Here is a 16,940-nt window from a genome sequence, read left to right on the forward strand (position 1 = left end):
GTTGTTCTTGTTTTTTTATTGTTAGTGATCAATGTTACTATGTAATAATGTAACATGTGGTAACATTTTTGATGTGTTGAAAATGTAACAATACAAATTATTCAAATATATTCTTGTTATACATACTAAAACTAGAAACCAATTTTAGGCTCTAGCACAACTGCAATTGGGCTTCTTACAGAGTACTTTTTACTATTCCATTTCAAGAATCCTTGAACAATACCACTATTTGGGCTATTATCTCTTCTCGTAAACGTCACATGGTATTTCAACTTCTGGTTCAACTTGGAGAATTTCAGTATAGAGGGCTTAACACTCACGGAAACTCTAGGTGGTAAAGCTATTTCCACGCTGTAAGATGATTTAGCTTCCCCGACATTAGTCACTGTTCTAGCATACGTCTGAGAAATGTCTCCGAGTGTGATGGAGAATGAAGGATAATTTAGTTGTGCTTCACGAATGTGTTTCACTGACCTACAATCCACTTTGCGTTGCATGAGGTTCCCCACCTGACGATTTGTGTAATTCAAACCGCATAGGTAAGGCAAGTAGTCCTTAAAACGAGTGTCGTAGATCAGTCCTGGATCATTAGCTCTTGATGGATTGACATGTCCTGCACCAATGGCGAAGATGTTAGCCGGAAGGAGCCTTTCATCTAATATGGGATCGTTGGCGAAGTTCACTGTGTTAGCAGTTGTCATGATTGCTGATTTGATAGCTGCAGGGGACCAAGTCGGGTGTGTGCTTTTCAGCAATGCAGCTACTCCGCTGAGGTGAGGACAGGACATCGAGGTGCCCGATATAATGTTGAAGGTAGATTTCGTGTTCTTTTTGTTGTCAACGGAGGAAGGCCAAGCAGCAAGAATGTTAAGACCGGGACCAATAATATCAGGCTTCAAGATTCCAGGACTAGCTATACTTGGTCCGCGAGAAGAAAATGAAGCAACCACTGGAACATCTTTATCTCCGATTATTGTCCCTTGAAATGCAATTCTTGCATTTGGTTCCGACGTTGTGTTCATGTAGTCAAGAATTTCCATTCCGTCTTTGTAGGTAATATGCAAAGCCGGAAGGACATGAGGATCAGAAAACTTAGTGAAACCATCATCAGCGGTATTAAAGATGATCATACCAACGCCTCCGGCATCCTTTACAGCTTGTCCTTTATCAATCCTGGAATAACCACCACCTGCTGAACACACAACAATTTTGCCTTTAATTTCAGTTTCACTAAGTGTACCTGGTCCACAATAAAGGCTGTCAAAGTCGGTTTCATTTCGTGAAGGATCATACAATGGAAAAAATGTCGAATTGTGACCCTTTGGATGAAATGCTGATTCCCCCTCGAGTATTTTTTTGTTTCCGAGCTTGACAGTGGCCTTGAGTTTCCTGTCAGTAGAGCTTGCACCTACAGTCAGAATCCACGGAGCTTCATTTGATAAGGTGCTTTCGTATGGACCTTCGTTACCAGAAGAGCAACTTACAAGAATACCTCTTTTTGTTGCACTGTACGCCCCGAGTGCAATGGGGTCTTCATAGAACAACTTTCTATTTCCACCAAGGGAAAGGGACATGATATCTACTCCATCATCAATAGCTGCATCCATAGCAGCTAGAACATCACTATCGGAGCAACCAAACGAATCACAGACCTTATACATGGCCAAATGAGCAAGAGGGGCAATCCCAACCGCGGTACCCTTAGCATTCCCATACACATTAGCACCTTTCACAAACCCCCCAGCAGCTGTACTAGCTGTGTGTGTTCCATGTCCATTACCATCTATCGGTGAATCACTGTTTACGAAAGTCCTCGCGCCAATGAGCTTGTTGTTACACTTTGTAGTGAAGTTCGATTCACACTTTCCCTTCCATTTAGCAGGCGGAGGAGGCATTCCTTTGTCGCTAAATGAAGGATGGTCAGGGGAAATCCCGGTGTCCAAGACTCCAACGATCACACCTTTTCCATAGTTAGCATCCCTCCACAAGCCAACGTTCTGTTGCAAACCAAGAAAACTCGGAGTATGTGTAGTATGCAAAGACAATATCCTCTGAGGCCACGCAGATATAAAGCCCGGTTTCTTCTCCATTTCCTTCACTTGCTTTGCTGACAATCTTGCAGCAAAGCCTATGATCACATTGTGATATGAATATATCAACTGCGGCTTTTCATCTAAGCCAGCGGTTGCTATGGTATTTGGCAAGAAAGACTTGTACCAGTTCTCCAAATCCATTCTTGACGATTGAGTGGAAATATGGCTTTCTGGTGATTCGACTTGAACTATGTACGTCTCCAAATCGCTCTGCATACTAGGCCATGAAAAACAAGCAAGTATACAAAAAACAACAAAAGATATTTTCATTGTTGCAAATGTGTTGAGAGAAAGGAAAATTTGAACTAATGATGTACACTTAGAACAGTGGAGTATATGTAGTGCTATTCTTGTTAATTGGTCTAGTTAATTGCTTTGTTAGAAAGGATTAGCATTAATGACCACATGACAAATCTTGATCTCATAATATTCTTCTTAATTAAGAACAAATGTACACTTGCAATAATGTTGCAAGTTTAACTACATGTTGGACTATTTACATTTACAACTTCTCTAGAATTTGTTATGTAACATCTTTTTTCTTGTTAAAACTATCCTTAGAGGGGATCGATTTCGACTTTAATGACCATTGTCCTGTTGTTTTTATCGACCAACATCCTTTGTGAAATGTAAATCAGAGCGTAGTTTTTTTTTTTTAGGATTTTTTTGTCGAGAAATCGCGTGTTTTTAGTTATGCTTTTTTTTATCGGATAAATTAAAAGAGGGGATTGAAAGTATTTTATTTTCTTGTCAATTATTAGTAGTGATCTTATGAGTGGATCTCAAAGCAATTTTCTTTCAATTTTCATATTCAATACAAAGACATGTGATGTTAATGTGAAAACAATAAGAGAGTTGATTGTCCTGAGATTTTTGGTAGACCATGATATCTTTCGATCATGGGAAAAGGATCCGATATACCCCTCAACTTTGTCATTTGGAGCTGATATACTCTTCATTATAAAAGTGACTCATATATGCCCTTACTGATATACAAACGGCTCACATATACCGTTCATTTAACGGAAGTTAAAAAATTAATTTTAAATTTATATTTATTACTTTTAATTTTTTTTAAAAAATTATTTAGGGGTATATATGATTCTTCTATCAAAGTTCAAGGTATATTTTATTTTTTTCATACATAAATTATATTTTGACTTCTTTTATTATAATTATTTGAGTTTCTTATTCTTATTTTATTTTTTTCTTTCATTCCTTAGTTTAAAGAAAAAAAATTTAAACTATTTTTTTGTGTGTACTGTAATTTAGTTTCGTACTCGAAGAAAAAATTTGGTCATCTACAATAAGTTTTTACAAGAATTTTAGTGAAACATAAATAAATTTGATTATCAAAATAATAATTATAAATTAGTCATTGAAACAAAAAAAATAAAAAAAATATGTTTGACGAGGATTCAATTTTTGGGATTATATTTTTTAGGAAAAAAATAATAAAAAATTAGATTTAATTTTTTTTTCCATTTCCGTTAGAGGAAAAGGGTATATGTGAGCCATTTGTTTACAAGTAGGAATATATATGAGTCACTTTCATAACAAGGGGTATATCAGCTCTAAATGACAAAGTTGAGGGGTATATCAAACCTTTTTCCCTTCAATCTCTAGTTAGAGATTTCGAATTGAGATTCTGGGAATCGAAAATATTCTACGGGAAGTATTGTCCCTAAAAACCGATAATAAGTCATTGATGTGTTTTTCAAAAAACGATAAGTATGCTATTATTGATTTAAGCCCTCCGTCCGATTCACTCTATCTTTCGAATTCATTAATGATAATACTTTGAAATGTGTGTATAGTTATAACATAGTTTTTTGTTAAACCTGATATTCTCTGACATCTTATCTGTCTCTTTTAGTCTTCACTTGTTTGCTCTCGTTCCACTTCTTTCCAACTCATTTTTGTTAGGATCAAATCCGTGCACACACATTAAACTTAATGAATGAAGAACACAAGAATTTTTGAGAGAGAAATGAGAGATCTAGAGAGAGAAAGAGAGAAACCAATATTTCGTGATAACACCTCGTGAGTAAACTTCCACGGCGATGGATATATATATATATTTATTAATAATTCAGAATATTTTAAGTTACAGAGAAAAAATGACAGCCTAAAAAAGATTGAACCGTGTGAACATTGATATATGACTATACATCAAATATTAATCAAGCTTCACAACCTAACAATTTTTCCCGTTCAACAATTACCCCCCACACAACATAAATTATTATTATTCTTGATTCAATTTGTCACATTGCATTGCAAATAAGTGTATTCCGGCGCCATTCTCTCTTGTAACCTCACATGTTTTTGTTTTGAGATCCACTCATAAGATCACCTCTTCATCACTACTAATTCACAACAAAATAAAATACTTTCAACTCACTTTAACTAATTCGAATTTTCGACGGAAATTTTGGAGGGAAATCCATCGGAAATTGGCTAGTCAGAAGCTTTTCCGATACATGTAAAATTACTTGTTCAATTTTTCTTTTTCATTTGTCCATTTGACAAGAGAGAAGTATCGAAAAAACACTTCTAAACTTGACGCAAATTATTAGTTTCATTCTCGAACTATTGACAACCTTAAAAACACCCTCTACTTGACTGACTAAACTTAGATACATACCCGACACACTGCCAATATGTAACATGGCATAACAATCGGTCTCAAACTCTTGTAGGAGCACGGGGTTCTTAATATAAATCGAGAATTTAGGGGTGTTTTTCACTTCTGTTGCAAGATCGGGAATGTATTTAGCTTCAATCAGTCAAATAAAGGGGTGTTTTTAAGGCTTTCATTAGTTTGGAGATAAAACTAATAATTTGCTTCGAGTTTAGGAGTGTTTTTAATATTTCTCTTTTTTGACAAATCAAGAAAGGACAAAGTCTTTTTTATCCATTATAAACTCAATTAATTAATTTTGAAAAGATAGAACTTCTTGAAAATCTTAGATTTTTAATTCATCATGTTCATAATTAATATGACTAAATTGGTAAATTCACCACATCAATTATTATTTTCTTAATAAGTGTGACAATTTAAAAGTGAACAAATAATTAGAGACGGTGAGTAATAAATCATCAAATATTTTTAGATTGTCATTAATGAGAACATTCATTATTCAATCATATTGTCATTGTCAATAGTCCAAATGTAGTTAAACTTGCAGCTTTGCAAATAGAAAATTGTTCATAATCAAGAAAATGATTATGAGAATCAAGCTTAACCATGTGATCATTAAGACTAATCTTTTCTTGGAACTTGTTTAATTTAATTAATTAATTCACATTACCATCCTTTTCCTTTCCCCCCTTCTTTTTAAATTGTTGCTTCAACTTTAGTTCTTTGATTCACCTTTTTTATCACACAATAATTACTAATACTTTAATTAACAAAGAGTAGTGGTAATGGTTAAACTATTCAAAAAAAATAAAAATCCATTGGGAGTCTACCAAGTCTTGCATCTTCAATTTGTTGTTCTTTAAAAATTTTTAGTTAGAAATCAAATTTATATCTAACTGGACGATATTATGATGCGAAAAGATAAACTTATGGCTCGTGAAAAAAGTATTTGTCTTGAGAGTTACGATTAAAGACCAACACAAAATATGAGACGTATATATCAGGTTTAAATCGCAAAATTGAGAGGTATATCAGACTTTTTTCCTTACGAAACTCTTGATTAAACAATCAAATATTTGCAAGGCCAGAACACACTATATATACTAGTTGTACACTAATGCAAAAATATCAAACTCCACTTTTACTAGTTCAAAGTTCTATTCTACCAACAAATTGGCAGCTAGCCATGAAAATATTTTTTGTTATTTTTGGTATACTTGGTTGTTTTACATGGCCTAGTATGCAGAGCGATTTGGAGACTTACATAGTTCAAGTCGAATCTCCAGAAAGTCAAATTTCCACTCAATCGTCAAGAATGGATTTGGAGAACTGGTACAAGTCTTTCTTGCCAAAGACCATAGCAACCAGTAGCTCAGGTGAAAAGCCGCGGTTGATATATTCATATCACAATGTGATCAGTGGCTTTGCTGCTAGATTGTCAGCTAAGCAAGTGAAGGAAATGGAGAAGAAACCGGGCTTTATATCTGCGTGGCCTCAGAGGATATTGTCTTTGCACACTACACATACTCCAAGTTTTCTTGGATTGCAACAGAATGTTGGCTTGTGGAGGGATGCTAACTATGGAAAAGGTGTGATCATTGGAGTCATAGACACCGGGATTGATCCTGACCATCCTTCATTCAGCGACAAAGGAATGCCTCCTCCACCTGCTAAATGGAAGGGCAAATGTGAGTCGAATTTCACTAAAAAGTGTAACAACAAGCTCATTGGTGCGAGGACTTTCCCATTAGGCAGTGATTCACCGATAGATGAGGCTGGACATGGTACACACACAGCCAGCACAGCTGCTGGTGGTTTTGTGAAAGGTGCTAATGTGAACGGTAATGCTAAAGGTACTGCTGTTGGGGTTGCTCCGCTTGCTCACCTGGCAATGTATAAGGTCTGTCAATCGTTTGGTTGTGATGACAGTGACGTTCTAGCTGCAATGGATGCAGCTATTGATGATGGAGTAGATATCCTATCTATTTCCCTTGGTGGAAGTAGCAGGTCATTCTATCAAGACCCCATTGCACTCGGGGCGTACAGTGCAGCACAAAGAGGTATTCTCGTAAGTTGCTCTGCTGCTAATAATGGTCCATATGAAAGCACCTTATCAAACGATGCTCCGTGGATTATGACAGTTGGTGCAAGCACTCTTGACAGGAAACTCAAGGCCACTGTCACACTCGGAAACCAAAAGGTATTCGAGGGTGAATCAGCATTTCATCCAAATGATCACAATTCAGCATTTTCCCCTTTGTTTGATCCTTCACTGAATGCAACTGACTTTGATAGCCCTTATTGCGGAACTGGTACTCTGAATGACCCTGAAATTAAAGGAAAAATTGTTATATGCATGGTAGGGGGCGGTTATTCCATGACCCAACAAGGACAAGCTGTAAAGGATGCTGGAGGTGTTGGCATGATTGTCGTTAGTACCGCTGATTATGGTGTCACTATGTTTGTCGATGCTCACGTCCTTCCAGCTCTGTATATTACCTACAAAGACGGAATGGAAATTCTTGACTACATGAACAAAACATCAAAACCAACAGCAAAAATTTTGTTCCAAGGAACAATAATCGGAGATAAAGATGCTCCAGTGGTTGCTGCATTTTCTTCTCGTGGACCAAGCCTAGCTAGTCCTGGGATCTTGAAACCGGATATTATTGGTCCAGGGGTTAACATTCTTGCTGCTTGGCCTACCTCTGTTGAAAACAAAACAAACACAAAGTCTACCTTCAACATTATATCGGGCACCTCCATGTCTTGTCCTCACCTCAGTGGAGTAGCAGCTTTGCTGAAAAGCTCACACCCCACTTGGTCCCCTTCGGCTATCAAATCAGCAATCATGACAACCGCTTACACAGTGAACTTCGCCAATGATCCCATTTTAGATGAAAGGCTCCTTCCGGCTAACATATTCGCTATTGGTGCAGGACATGTCAATCTATCAAGAGCTAATGATCCAGGACTAATCTACGACACCCCATTTAAGGACTACCTGCCTTACCTGTGTGGTTTAAATTACACAAATCGACAGGTGGGCAACCTCCTGCAACGCAAAGTGGATTGTAGGGAAGTGAAAAGCATTCCTGAAGCACAACTAAATTATCCTTCATTCTCCATCACACTCGGAGAAGTTTCTCAGACATATACAAGAACAGTGACTAACGTCGGGGAAGCTAAGTCATCTTACAGTGTGGAAGTAGCTTCACCACCCGGAATTTCCGTGACTGTCAAGCCTTCTACTCTGAAATTCTCCAAGTTGAACCAGAAGTTGAAATACAAAGTGACGTTTACGAAAAGAGTCAACAGAACAAATGGCGGTGTTATTGAAGGATTCTTGAAATGGACTAGTGAGAAGCACTCTGTAAGAAGTCCAATTGCTGTTGTGCTAGAGTCTACAATTGGTTTCTAGTTATGTGTTTCTTTCTACTGATTTTAGTTATTGAAACAATGTTTTATGTCAGTGATTCCAATAGAAGTTGTTGAATTATATGTGACAACAAGTTATTCACATTACATTTTCATCACTTGTACGAGTTTCACAATATCAAAATGTTTAAGTACTACATGAATTTGTACCAAAAAAAGAGCAGCTCAGTGCACTAAGCCCTCTCTGTGTGTGTGAGTGTATGGAAGGGACGGACCACAAGGATCTATTATACACAGTCTTATTATAGGGTGTATCATAGTGTGTACTGATTTACATTCAATAATGGGTGATGATCGACTAAGACAAAAAGACGGTGATCATAAAAGCTGAATCCGATCCCCTAAGGACTGTTTTGACAAGTAAAAGGTGTTAATAACAGTCATCATTCATCAACATGTAATGTTAGTAGCCCAATATTTAGTTAAACTAGTAGCTTTGCAAATGCAAATTTGTTCTTAATTAAGAAGATTGTTATGAGAATCAAGCTTTGGCGTATGGTCATTAATACTAATCATTATTAGGAAAATGTGCAATTATTATCAAACCGCGTACTAACTAACATTCTATAAAGGGTGATTTTTGATTAAGACAACAAGAAATGGTCACTAAAAATCATAATTGATAACTGATTTAACAAGCAAAAGATATTGAAAGCTTCTGGAGCGTGTTTGTCAAATCAAATTACCAGAATTAGAAGTTCTTAATCAAAACAATCACCATTGGCAATACCCCAAATATAGTTAAACTAACAGCTTTACAAGTGGACATTTGTGCTTAATTAAGAAGTAGTTTATGAGAATTAAGCTTTGTTACATGGTCATTAACACTAATTATTTCTAGGAAAATGTTCAATTAGACTAACTAATTCACATCACCATCTTTTCCTTTTTATTACTTTCTTAATTGCTGATTCAACTTTAGTTCCTTAAACACACAATAATACTTTATTAAACAATCAAATATTTGAGAGGCCAAAGTACACTATAAATACTAGTAGTAGTCACAATGCAAAAAACATCAAACTCCACTTTCCTAAGTATACATTATTAGTTCAATATTTGCAACAATGAAAATATTTTTTGTTCTTTTTTTCTCTATACTTGCTTGTTTTTCATGTCATAGTATGCAGAGCGATTTGGAGACTTACATAGTTCAAGTCGAATCACCAGAAAGCCAAATTTCCACTCAACCGTCAAGAATGGATTTGGAGAGCTGGTACAAGTCTTTCATGCCAAAGACCATAGAAACCGCTAGCTCAGATGAAAAGCCACAGTTGATATATTCGTATCATAATGTTATCATAGGCTTTGCTGCTAGATTGTCAGCTAAGCAAGTGAAGGAAATGGAGAAGAAACCAGGATTTATATTTGCGTGGCCTCAGAGGATATTGTCCTTGCACACTACTCATAGTCCGAGTTTTCTTGAATTGCAACAGAACGTTGGCTTGTGGAGCGATGACAACTATGGAGAAGGTGTGATTATTGGACTCTTCGACACCGGGATTACCCCTGACCATCCTTCATTTAGTGACGAAGGAATGCCTCCTCCACCTGCTAAATGGAAGGGAAAGTGTGATTCGAATTTCACTGGAAAGTGTAACAACAAGCTCATTGGTGCAAAGACTTACCCACTAAACAGTGAGTCACCAAAAGATGAGGCTGGACATGGCACACACACCTCGAGCACAGCTGCAGGAAATTTTGTGAAAGGTGCCAATGTGTATGGGAACGCTAAAGGCACTGCGGTTGGGATTGCCCCTCTTGCTCACCTGGCCATGTATAAGGTCTGTGATAATGATTGCTCGGAAAGTGCCATTTTAGCTGGCATGGATGAAGCAATTGATGATGGAGTAGATATCATGTCCCTTTCCCTGGGTGGATCTAGCAGGCCATTCTATTATGATGTGATTGCACTCGGGGCATACAGTGCAGCAAAAAGAGGTATTCTTGTAAGTTGCTCTGCAGGTAATGGTGGTCCATCCCATAGCACTTTATCAAACGAAGCTCCGTGGATTCTGACAGTAGGTGCAAGCACTATTGACAGGGAGCTTAAGGCCACTGTTATGCTTGGAGACCAAAAACTATTTGAGGGTGAATCAGTATTTAGTCCTAAGGTTCCGGATTCCTCATTTTACCCTTTGATTGACCCTTCACTGAATGCAACCCACATAGGCAGCCGTTTTTGCGAACCAGGTACTCTGAGTGACCCCAAATTTAAAGGCAAAATTGTTGTGTGCATGGCAGGTGGTTATGTATCCACGATTGGAAAAGGACAAGTTGTAAAGGATGCTGGAGGAGTTGGCATGATTCTTGTTAGTATCCCTGAGTATGGTTTCAGTAAGTTTGCCGATCCTCACGTCCTTCCAGCTCTGTATATTACATTCAATGATGGTATGGAGATTCTTCAATACATCAACTCAACATCAGAACCAACTGCAAGAATTATGTTCCATGGAACAATAATTGGAGATAAAGAAGCTCCGGTGGTTGCTGCATTTTCTTCTCGCGGACCAAGCTACGCTAGTCCTGGTATTTTGAAGCCTGATATAATTGGTCCTGGTAATAACATTCTTGCTGCTTGGCATACCTCCGTTGACTACGAAAAACACACAAAATCTGCCTTCAATATTATACAGGGCACCTCCATGTCTTGTCCTCACCTCAGTGGAGTTGCAGCATTGCTGAAAAGCTCACACCGCAATTGGTCCCCTTCAGCTATCAAATCAGCAATCATGACAACCGCTAACACACTGAACCTCGCCAATGTTCCCATCTTAGATGAAAGGCTCCTTCCGGCTGACATCTTTGCCATTGGTGCAGGACATGTCAATCCATTGAGAGCTAATGATCCAGGACTAATCTACGACATCTCAATTGAGGACTACCTGCCTTACCTGTGCGGTTTGAATTATACAAATCAACAGGTGGGAAGCATCGTTAAACACAAAGTGGATTGTAACAAAGTGAAACACATTCCTGAAGCTCAACTAAATTATCCATCATTCTCCATCACACTCGGAGACATCTCTCAGACATATACTAGAACAGTGACCAACGTCGGGGAAGCTAAATCATCTTACACAGTGGAAATAGATTCCCCACCCAGAGTCACTGTGATTGTTAAGCCCTCTACTCTGAAATTCTCCCAGTTGGACCAGAAGTTGAAATACCAGGTGACATTTACGAGAAGAGATGATAGCACAAGCAGTGGTATTGCTCAAGGATTCTTGAAATGGAGTAGTAAGAAGTACTCCGTAAGAAGTCCAATCGCAGTTGTGCTACAACCTACAATTGGTTTTTAGTTTTATATTTCTTCTCATTTTAGTAATTGGAACAATGTATGACAACACTATGTTTGTGGTTTCAATAAAAACCATTGAATAATTTGTTACTTGCATGTTACATTGAAGAGCAGCTTGGTACACTAAGTCTCCGCTATGTGTGAGTTTATGGAAGGACCGGACTATAGGATCTATCGTATGCAGCCCTGCAATTTTATAAAGGTTAAAGACATAGTTAACACCTGAGCTTGTAGTTATACCTCTTTCACGAGCATCACTTTCACGTCAAACGTTTCACAAAGTTCATCTAATATACATCACTTAAGCTACGCAACACTCTCACGTTCTACACATAAAAAAGGAGAGTGAATGCAAAAATATAGTGTCAGAAACTTCATATGGACAACACATGTCAAACTTTTATATTTTTTTCATGTATTTGGGAAATCATTATCATTTTAGTTTTATGTTCTCTTCTCTCTCTTTTTTTCCCATCCAGCTTCCCCTACCCGTATTGGGATCCCACTTAATCCAAATTCGTATTGACGCTTTCTAATGAAGGTTACTATATAGTCAGAACTCGAACCTGAGGCTCTTTGTTAAGGATGAAGAAGGACTTACCACAAGCCTTTGGATCTTTTTCTTGGTCCGGTTCTTGAAAATGAAGGCAGTTTCATTATAAGCATACATTCCACAAAGGGTGTTGATCGATTAAGACAACAGAATGGTGATTATCAAAGTCGAATCCAATCTGCAAAGGACAGTTTGGATAAGTTAAAGGTATTATTAACTTCTAGAGAAGGTTTATCAAAAAATCAAAGCAAATTACCAAAAAAAAATGTCAAGGGAAACAGTCCAATATTCAGTTAAACTTGTAGATTTGCAAATGCAAATATGTTCTTAATTAAGAAGTTTATGAGAATTAAGCTTCCTTCCATGATGCCAAAGACCATAGAAATTGCTGACTCAGAGGTGTTGAATGCCTTGAATCGGACCCGCTACAAACAGAAAGGACGGTATACAATGTTGTTGTATTGGGCCCTTAATTTTCTGTTGATTCTGTATGTTGGGCCCAAGCCTGTTAGGGCGTAGCTTAGCACTATATATAGACGCTATGGGAAACCCTATTCTGTAATTCTGTTTTTGCCTCTCCATAATAAAACTGCTCCCTCTCTTCCCGTGGACGTAGCCAATTTATTGGTGAACCACGTAAATCTGTTGTCTTGTTTTTCGCGTTTATATTTTCTCGTATTATCTCAAATTCCGCACAACAAGAGGAAAAGCCACGGTTGATATATTCGTATCATAGGCTTTGCTGCTAGATTGTCATCAAAGCAAGTGAATGAAGTCGAGTAGAAACCAGGCTTTGTATCTGCATGGCCTCAGAGGATATTGTCCTTGCACACTACCCATACTCCGAGTTTTCTTGGATAACGTTGGCTTGTGGAGGCTATGGAAAAGGTGTGATCATTGGAGTCTTTGGACACCGGGATTTCCCCTGAACATCCATACCTGTGCGGTTTGAATTACACAAATCAACAAGTGAGAAGCATCGTTAAACACAAAGTGGACTGTAACAAAGTGAAACACATTCCTGAAGCTCAACTAAATTATCCATCATTCTCCATCACACTCGGAGACATTTCTCAGACATATACTAGAACAGTGACTAACGTCGGGGAAGTTAAATCATCTTACAGCGTGGAAATAGATTCCCCACCCGGAGTCACTGTGATTGTTAAGCCCTCTACTCTTAAATCCTCCCAGTTGAACCAGATGTTGAAATACCAAGTGACGTTTACGAGAAGAGATAATAGCACAAACAGTGGTATTGCTCAATTGCAGTTATCCTACAGCCAACAATTGGAACAATGTATATCAAGACTCTGTTAGTGTCTTCAACAGAAAGTATTGTATAATATGAGACAAAAGTACTCATTTTCACAATTTCAAAATGTTTACTACATGAATTAGTACGCCACAAAAGGACAACTTGGTGCACTAAGCTCCCTTTACGGCAAGTATGGAAAAGAGACGGACCTCAAAGATCTATTGTACGCAGCTTTGTCGTGCATTTCTGCAAGGGGCTATTTCCAGCAAACATTACATAAGTTAGTTCAAATAGTTATAGTTCCGAATTTGTTCTTGTAAGTTCTATAATGGCTGAATACATAGTTTAACCCCTGAATATATAAGCGATAAGTATTGAAAAATATCCCTAAACTTAACGTCAGTTATTACTTTGGTCCTCCAAGTATTGACAGCCTTAAAAACATTGTCTACTTCAAACTACACTCGTACAAGACTCATATTTTATTCTTCGTATTTTCTTTACGAAATAAGGTTTTAAGGGTCGAGAGATGATTTCATGAAAATTGATTACAAATGTTCTTTTCTTGTTAATTATGTTCAAATTACTTAAGTTCAGATAACCAGTATATTTTTCAAAAAAATCTCAATGGGAACAGTCATTATTCATCAAAATGTCAGTGTCAATAGCCCAATATTCAGTTAAACTTCTTGCTTTGCAAATACAAATTTTGTTCTTAATTAACAAGTTTAAGCTTTGGCATATGGTCATTAATATTAATGATTTCTAGGAAAGCGTGCAATTAGTGTCAAACTGTCTGCTAACTAACATTCCAAAAAGGGTGTTTATCGATTAAGACAACAGGACGATGTGATCAATAAAATCAAAATCATTTAATCGCTTTAACAATTAAAAGGTTCTAGAATAGGTATGTCAAATCAAATCAATCATATATTATATCATATATTATAAAAAAAATAATTATTCATTAATAATCTTCTAAAGAAACTATTGTCTCTTTACATTCCCCACTATGATCCTTGTCTTTTCATTTCATATATGTATTTCTTCTTGCTTTTTACATTTTATTTTATTATGAGTTTGATAGAGAGCATTGAAATATTTTTCTTTTGGATGTTGCATTGTGCATGTTATTTTAAGTTATTTTTTATTTTGTTTCTTACTTCTTACTTATAATATATTTTATGATGTTTGACTGATGTTTAAGATTTTAATCTTTGACGAAAAATAAAATTTGTAATTTTGTGTCGATATCTTATGAGATAAATTTTTTTTTTGTCATAGGGAAAATCAATTGATGAGATGCTTCAGTGTCGATCGAATAGAACTGTACTTTGAGTTGTGCCAATACAAACGGGGTAAGTCACATTTCGTTCTGACATATTTTTTGTTAGCACAATTCTTTGTCTGTATTTTTTTTTTTACTATTATTATTATTATTATATATTGTCAATAGTAGGTCAAATTTATTGAATTTTCATATGCAGATTCATGTGAGTTATTTGTGTATAAAGCTAATTAACTATTGAATTTTGATAACAAATATCATAACCCAATAAAAGTAAAAAAATGTGTTATGAGCTTTGGCATGTTAGTGATGTGATATTCATTGGCTATTCAGCTTCACTTTCTTTGTTTGAATTTAAATTTTTTAATGGAGTTTTCATCCAAAAGAAAGAAGGGAAGATAACAACCCATGTAAAGAAAAAAAGGAATGAATAAAAAATCATATTTTGGTTATTTTACTCATGAAATTTTATTAATTATCTTTGCTTTAATTTTAGTTGATTATTTTAGTTGTTTGATCCATAGTTTATCCCTCCATTTCTTATTCAGAATTTATATTACTCATCACTCAAGTGTCATAGTATTATTTTTATCATGTTATTTTATTTTTCAAGTACAATTTTAACAATACAATTCCAAAAAATATAAAAGAAATGTTGAATTTCTTTTTCTAACAACAATATATTATAATTGCGATGAGTATTATCAAATGAAGTTTGTTTAGAAATGTTATATTGATTGTGGTGGTAGGACAAGTGTTTAATTGATGATATGAGTGTATTAAGTTTGTAATGTATGAATTTAATTAACTTAATTGTTTTTTATTCAAAACATAATATCTATACAAAAATTATTAAAATTTGACAAATTCATATCAAATTTTAACTCATAAAGTAAAATTAAAATCAATTTAGTACTAATTAAGAATCTTCAAGATTACACTTTAGATATTGGATGTCATTGATTTTTGAATATATTTATTATATATTGATGCAATTTTTAAAAATACTTATGCTCACTAGAAAGGGTTACACGCACAACATGCGTGTCCAAATACTAGTATTACTAAAAGCATGAACCAAAAAAATTGAAAGTTAGATTACGCTTTTACCCTTTTTATAAATTGATCTGTTATAGTTTAAATATTTAATGGTATAAATTTAAATAATTGTGTACTTATTTTTTCATGTATAAATACATCAGTGTTATAAGAATAATGTCTACATTTTTTTTTTCCTTAAATTTGTTTCTTTTTGTCTTTTTTTCTCTCTATTAGACTTCAAAATTTAGTTTTCTATGAATGTTTTATTGCCGTAAGTCTTTATTCTTATTTTGTAATTGTTACATTTATTATTCATTACAATTTACATATATATTTCCATGAAATTTTAGTCATTCTAATGTATCTATAAAAATTCACATGAAACACACGTGCGAAGCACGTATGCAAAAACTAGTATATATATATAGAGAGAGAGAGAGAGTTTAGAGTTGCACCCTTGTGCTTTGATAAAATACAGAATGTTATGTATAAAAAATTACAACAGGTCATTTCTATATAATTTAACATCTAATAAAACATCTTGTCTCAGTTGGTGAAAGTTTATTTCCAATAAAAATATCTCAATTTGGTGGTATATTTGTCAGTCCCCACCAAAGACCAAACTATATGGTGGTATGTATCTACTGATTTATTGTAAATAAAAAATACATCTGAGTTTGCTTGGTAATAATTTATTATGATGTGTTTTAGTTCGCACTATCAAAAAGACTTTAATACAATTTTTAATCGTTCAAGCTCGAAAACTCTAACTCTTGTATATAACAAAACAACTACAAGGGAAAACTTTTATATTTTGAAAATTGCCATAGCTCTTTGGTGTAATCAAATTCCCAACTTGTTGACGTGTTTTCAAGTATAAAATAAAAGAAAAATTGTGTGTGATAGTAAAGTAAGAAGAAATGAAAATAAAACATTATGAAGACAAAGTGTTGTTGTTGGGTGAAAAGTGAAAATAGGGACAGTTTTGATTATAAATAAAATATCCTTCCTCTTTTGCCTCTTGTTGTTGTATGAAAAGTCATACTCTTTGAAGTTGATGTTGTAACACAAACAGTTGAGGATTGCACGACAACTTGTGATCATCGATTGCGAAAAGCTGGTAAATGGCCGAAAAGTGAGATGTGTAAATAGACCCTACCACTACCTTGTGAGGTAGAGGGTAGTTTCCGATAGACCATCGGCTTTATTAAACATTGAAAAAGTAAGACATAATACATATATTGGATACTAAACTTGACTTTAAATTTTAACTTTGACCTCCAACTTTCATAATGCACAAACAGACAAAGCTTTAACTATTCAA

General features: G+C 35.4%; 3 protein-coding genes across 3 annotated transcripts; 2 read left to right on the plus strand and 1 right to left on the minus strand.

Annotated features, from left to right (window-relative positions):
* Positions 1–65: 65 nt before the first annotated feature.
* On the minus strand, positions 66–2,682 carry LOC101259270 (subtilisin-like protease). Its single transcript, XM_004244667.5, has one exon. It carries the CDS (start codon positions 2,361–2,363, stop codon positions 132–134), a length of 2,232 nt encoding a protein of 743 aa, XP_004244715.1. The 5' UTR covers positions 2,364–2,682; the 3' UTR covers positions 66–131.
* A 3,178-nt stretch (positions 2,683–5,860) lies between these two features.
* On the plus strand, positions 5,861–8,273 carry LOC101259558 (subtilisin-like protease). The gene has a single exon (XM_004244668.5). The coding sequence runs from the start codon at positions 5,924–5,926 to the stop codon at positions 8,156–8,158; it is 2,235 nt and encodes a 744-aa protein (XP_004244716.3). The 5' UTR covers positions 5,861–5,923; the 3' UTR covers positions 8,159–8,273.
* A 912-nt stretch (positions 8,274–9,185) lies between these two features.
* On the plus strand, positions 9,186–11,566 carry LOC101259863 (subtilisin-like protease). Its single transcript, XM_004244669.5, has one exon. The coding sequence runs from the start codon at positions 9,243–9,245 to the stop codon at positions 11,475–11,477; it is 2,235 nt and encodes a 744-aa protein (XP_004244717.1). The 5' UTR covers positions 9,186–9,242; the 3' UTR covers positions 11,478–11,566.
* Positions 11,567–16,940: the final 5,374 nt, after the last annotated feature.

Source organism: Solanum lycopersicum, chromosome 8 (assembly GCF_036512215.1).
Source record: "Solanum lycopersicum chromosome 8, SLM_r2.1".
NCBI lineage: Eukaryota > Viridiplantae > Streptophyta > Magnoliopsida > Solanales > Solanaceae > Solanum > Solanum lycopersicum.